At 37.4% G+C, this 5554-nt stretch overlaps 1 protein-coding gene across 1 annotated transcript; it reads right to left on the reverse strand.

The window, feature by feature from the left end:
• Positions 1–312: 312 nt before the first annotated feature.
• LOC113507550 (dual specificity protein phosphatase 1B-like) lies at positions 313–1530 on the reverse strand. The gene has a single exon (XM_026890406.1). The coding sequence runs from the start codon at positions 1376–1378 to the stop codon at positions 668–670; it is 711 nt and encodes a 236-aa protein (XP_026746207.1). The 5' UTR covers positions 1379–1530; the 3' UTR covers positions 313–667.
• Positions 1531–5554: the final 4024 nt, after the last annotated feature.

Below are 5554 nucleotides of genomic sequence, written 5' to 3' on the forward strand. Positions count from 1 at the left end.
CGAACTTTGCAAAATGGCGCTTACGTAAAACCTCAGGCACATGAAACATTGCGCAATCATAACCGAGCCAGCGACGAATATAAAAACAGAGAAAAACAACATTTACCAAGGCGATTAGAATTCGGGATTCATCATTTATTATAATATAGTATATACAATTTCACAGTCAATTGATAAATTATAAAATTTATAATGCACTTCCTTCGTACGCGTGAGGCGACGTCGGCCGCGTGATTTCTATAATTTATGGTTATCATGTTTAGTAGCAGATGGAAACGAAAATATCTCGAAACTTGTTCGCGCCGTTGAAAGAATTATCCATTTTACAAAATTTTCTGCGCTTTATATCGATACGACATATGACATGTGGCTGTATTTAAATGGTCGCCCTGCGCTGCAGACTGTTCTCCGAGGATGATTTCAAATTTCAACAGTCGTCACAGGAGGAACTCAGTTGCCTTCACAATTAAATAATATGTAAATTCGTCCGTACCAGCGGTATATGTCATCATTTAATTCAAAGTAACAACCATGTATATGCGATAAGCCTCAGTAATTTTAGAGTGTTAGGCGTTCTGAAAAGGAAATAATATTGTGAGAGACTCAGCTGTTTTCAACTCCTTGATGTCCACTGGCACTCATGAGGTGTGTGAACTGACCGCGAGTATCAGCCCACTAGGACAGCGAGAGGGACGAGGATACCGACCACGACGGCGGCCAACGAAGCTATTTTGTACTTGTGCTTCCGAGCATTCACATTCATATACGCCTCGAACCGGTAGAATCCATTCACGTCGTAATTCAGGCGCTGGTACTCCCGCAGCTGGTTGATGAAGCCGGGGTTCGGGTTGATGAACCTTCGCCGCTGCCGCACGTACACAAAAGCTTGCTCAAACGTCAGCTTGTATTTTTCCATAATATACGCGATGACCAGTGTGGCGGATCTGGATACTCCGAAGTGGCAGTGGACGAGAACGTTTCCTTTTTGGAGTCCTTCATCGATGAAAGCGTTGGCCATAGGGAAGTAGGGCAGGAGATGGGTTTGAGGAGTGTCGTAGGCCCTAATGAAGAGGGTGCTGATATTGGTATCAGCGAAAGTTGATTTCGGCAGCCGGTGAGCCTCAATGGTGAGCACATGGGTGATGTTAAGGCGTCTAAGTACATTTTTGTCCGCCGCGGCTCTTGCATTGCTTAAGTAGAGACCAGGGATGACCTGGCTATAACAAGCTTGAGTGCAGAGGTCTATCTTGTGGTATATCGCTTTGCGGGACCAGTTTTTTAGTCCGGTGAAAGCCACAATAGGGTTCGGAATGCTGAGAAAGGCGACAATGAACGCGCTTCTCAACATCACCAATATTAACCCTCTGACACTTATCATAGTAGTTAGGTACCTTACTAAGTTTCACATTGTTATGGACATTAACGATTTTTTTGGATTTTTAATATTTATTACAACTTGTTCACCGAATTTAGTTTTGACATTTATGAAGAGTAATTTGACAGAGGATTTAGTTTTTTACTGTCAAGTGTGTTTGCCAGCCATCTTATCAAAGAGTATAAAACTGATAAGTTATCTGCAAATGATTTGGAAAGTTGTCTATCGATATCTTCTGAAATACAAAATAAAATCAGTTATTTACAATTTCGCTGTACCGCTATCGTTTCAGCTTTAGTTAATTGTATGTCTACCTCAACCCGTAAGCAGTATGTGAATCCAATATTTTTTTTTAACTAATTCTCTTGACACCAATAATATTATTTTAATGAGTGTATTGTGATACTAAGATTATTTATAGCATAATTCTTATGGTTGATATTCGAAGTCTGTAAGTACTGACGATGAACGTAACCCCTTCTAAAAGTGTCACTTACTCAGACTTCTTCTGAGAAATATCTTATTTGATAACATTTTAGTTGTATTCGGGAACCTATGGCTAAAATGACCATGCGTCTTATCCAAAATTTGTTTGTAATAAAATCTCATGCAACTATAGTCTTTATTAACCGATACACTTACATAAATTAATGTAGATATTATACCCCGCACCTGCATCAAGAGCAATAATAAAAAATAAATAAATGCGGACAACATCACATACATTGTTCTGAACCCAAAGTAAGTTGCTAAAGCACTTGTGTTATGGAATTCAGATACAACGAAGGTACCACAAACACCCAGACCCGAGACAATGTAAAAGTGCTAATTTTTACATTGACCCGACCGGGGATCGAACCCGGGATATCAGAGCTAGCGACACCTTGAAACCGGTGCTCACGCCACTCGACCACGGAGGTCGTCAAAGCAAGCAATTTTACAATAGAAGTAAATGAACGCTGAAGACCTAACACTTAATTTTAGAAGTTCTCATCGAAAAGACTCCACATAAATACGTGTAAAAGTTTAAATTCTTAACTCGAAGGCTACTAATGTACTACGATGTATTTAGCTTCAGTGAGTGCATATACCTGTGTCCCGTTTCTCATAATAACGACGTGCGAATGTGACCTAGTTTGTATTGAGGTCGGCAACGTGACATTGACTAAATCATTGATACTCTGTTTCTTAATGTTGGACTCACTTGTCTATTTGTTATGATTATTATACTTTTGTGATGATTTGGTTTTGGTTTAATTCAGATGTATATAATTGTTTTTTTTTTTGTGTTGATAGGATTAGATTAAAAAGAGTCGACTCCCGCGTATAGGAATTTAATTTTTGTAAAGGGCGGGGGGGGGGGGGACGAGTCGTATTATCATCACGATAAACCCCTTGTGTGGACGTGTTGCGAGGTTCGATCTCTGCGCAGGGCAATTATTGTGTTACAAGAAAAAAAGGAAAGATTTTTTTTAAAATATTATAATAAAAAAATTCAAATATTAAAGGACTCGAACCTGTCAGTGACCTCGGTAGTTCAGTTTCATCCCTTTCTGAGGATTAATTTATTTTCAATGTTATTTTTATATTCGATTTATTTTATGGAGTCTGGGTGATTTGAATGTTTCTGAAACCTCCGCGAAACAATGATTAAATCACATACTTTGGTAAATATTTCTTTGAATTATTGTAGTATATACATATCTACAATAAAAACTAAAATAAAGATACAAATAACATACAAAATAATATTTTTCTATTACGATATCAACACGACACATATTAAACTAGATATATATCAAGCCTAATTGCTAATTTGAAAACAGCATGTCAATTATGTTCTTGGTTTGTATCCAAATATTTAACGAGCTTTATCATTATGTAGTTATCTTGAACCGATAGTTAAAGTGTCGGTATCAATTAGTTATTTTATGAGAGTTAGTTATTACTTTTTGTTTTATTGACTATGATCGAGTTAGGGACGTATATAGATTAACCTGCAGGTGTATTCAACGTCAGTTAGTTTCGTCGCGTTCAGTACATACAGGGTCTTTTAAAACGGAGCCCTGTTTCCGAGAGTGTGCATTCTGTCCGTCCGTCTGTTTGCTTGTATCTCATGAATAGTGATAGCTAAACAATTGAATTTGAATGATTACTTTAACATTAAATAAAGATTGAGGATCAGCAACAGTTTTTGCGGTCATGATGAGTGACCATTTGTTTTCCCACGTTTTTATATCTACACTCACTTTTCTTGTTTGTTTGATTGTCGTTCCAGTTGGATTTTTGCAACTCAGTGGATTTCGATACCAAGACTTTTTTGTGACGTTTTCGCTTTGATGTGTTTAGGAACTGGCGTACTTCTCTTATTTTTTTTTCGAAAGGTAAAACTACTAGAGAAGAAGGTGAAAAAAAAAACGTTATTACGTCCTCCGAATCGTCGTATCACTCCCATTATTAATATGTACTAAACATACTCATATCGCCTCGTTTAAACACTTCAATATCCTTGGCAATAACAGAGATAGTTGATTTTTAAATAGCACATAGAAAACTATTTACAAAAGCTGATTCATCATAGCTTAAAATGAAATAAACATCTACCTACATTTCAACAAAAATCGTTTAGGAGTAACACCCACGGCCCTTAAAACAGACATTTTAACTACTTTGCCAAAGCTATTATGTACGGCTTTTTTCATCTTCTTCTCTTGTAGTTTTACCTTTGTAAAGTGATATCATCGTTTGTATTTAGGTATAATAAAATATAATATCGGTATAGTTTGTAGGAGGTGGCCTAGGCCTAGGCCATAGCTTATGGCGAGACGATCTTAACGCGTACCGCGCGGGCTGGTTTCATGAGGCTCAGGACAGAGAATCGTGGAAGGATTTAGATGAGGCCTTTGCCAATGGGACACTGTGGGTTAGATAAAAAAATGAAGTTAATTTTGAACTTTTACTTACTTCTATAAGTCTGACTATGTTAGGTCGATTCCAATTTCGTCGTTCCTAGTTCCCAGTTTCGATAGAGATCATATCAAAAAGAGCTCTGTAACGTTACAAAATTAAAAATCCGTCTGCTCATTTGTCTTCTATCTCATAAACAGGACAAATCTAAAGTCATAAGTGCATAACGTGCTTATGTCGTCAAACTCGCAAAAATCCCCTAAAAAAGCAAATCAATATTTAAATACCCTATCTGCCCCAATTACTTCGCGCCATTTCACTAAATATTTCCCTCAGATTAGCAGCTGAATATTATGGCACTTGACACTTCTGTATATAAATAGACAATCTTATTCTTATTTCTAGTGTTCCGGCCCATTGCCAGCCGGCCGAAAAGAATTTGTCATACACTCATGTTCACGATAAAGTCCATCATTCATTCATCATCATGAAATATCTTATGCTGTAGAGGAAGTTACTGCCTTGGATTTATTGTTAATGCTGGTGGATGTTTGCTGATTTTGTTCGTAGACAGGTTATTAACAGTAAGACCAGGCTTACGGCCACCAGCTAACAGGCTATTCACTCAATCAGCTAACAAGCCAAGAAGGGACGGGCGCGTCTTCCTGCCCATACGTTTCTATGGGAGGTGGGGAATGGGGTTTTTTACACCTTGTTTTCGAGAAACAGTCTGAATGACTAGAACCAGCGGGAGTCCCGATTCTTAGACTCTAATTTAAGAAGTGGAAAGTGTGGCTGGTGAGAAACTCCTTCCTTCGTCTGTGAGAATCCACAGGAGTCTCTTGTGCCGATAAAACCACGACATCGAGTATGTTTGCTACTCCAGAGGTAGTATGAAATTTATAGCGATTGATTTATTCTTATCACAGAGTTTGTAATTTCAATAAAAATGCTTGAAGATATAAAGCTCCATCTTCACTATGATCTTTTCCAAAATTTTTCAAATACAAACCAAAAATATTTAAAAAAAAGTTGGTTTTCTGAACGTCTCCAACAACACAAAAAATAATTAGACAAATTAAATAAAATGTTTGAAAGACCTTGGGCAGAAATCAGGCGTGCACTTGTCAACCAATATTTTTAACATAGTAATAATATATTATTTTACGGATATGTCCGAGGGAAATAAATGAGATGCCAACATTATTAGTGAACAATAATAGTCCTCAGTCTTTGTTAGATATGCTAGCTAATGTCCTAGACATGACAGAG

This window comes from Trichoplusia ni, unplaced genomic scaffold (genome assembly GCF_003590095.1).
Source record: "Trichoplusia ni isolate ovarian cell line Hi5 unplaced genomic scaffold, tn1 tig00002435, whole genome shotgun sequence".
NCBI lineage: Eukaryota > Metazoa > Arthropoda > Insecta > Lepidoptera > Noctuidae > Trichoplusia > Trichoplusia ni.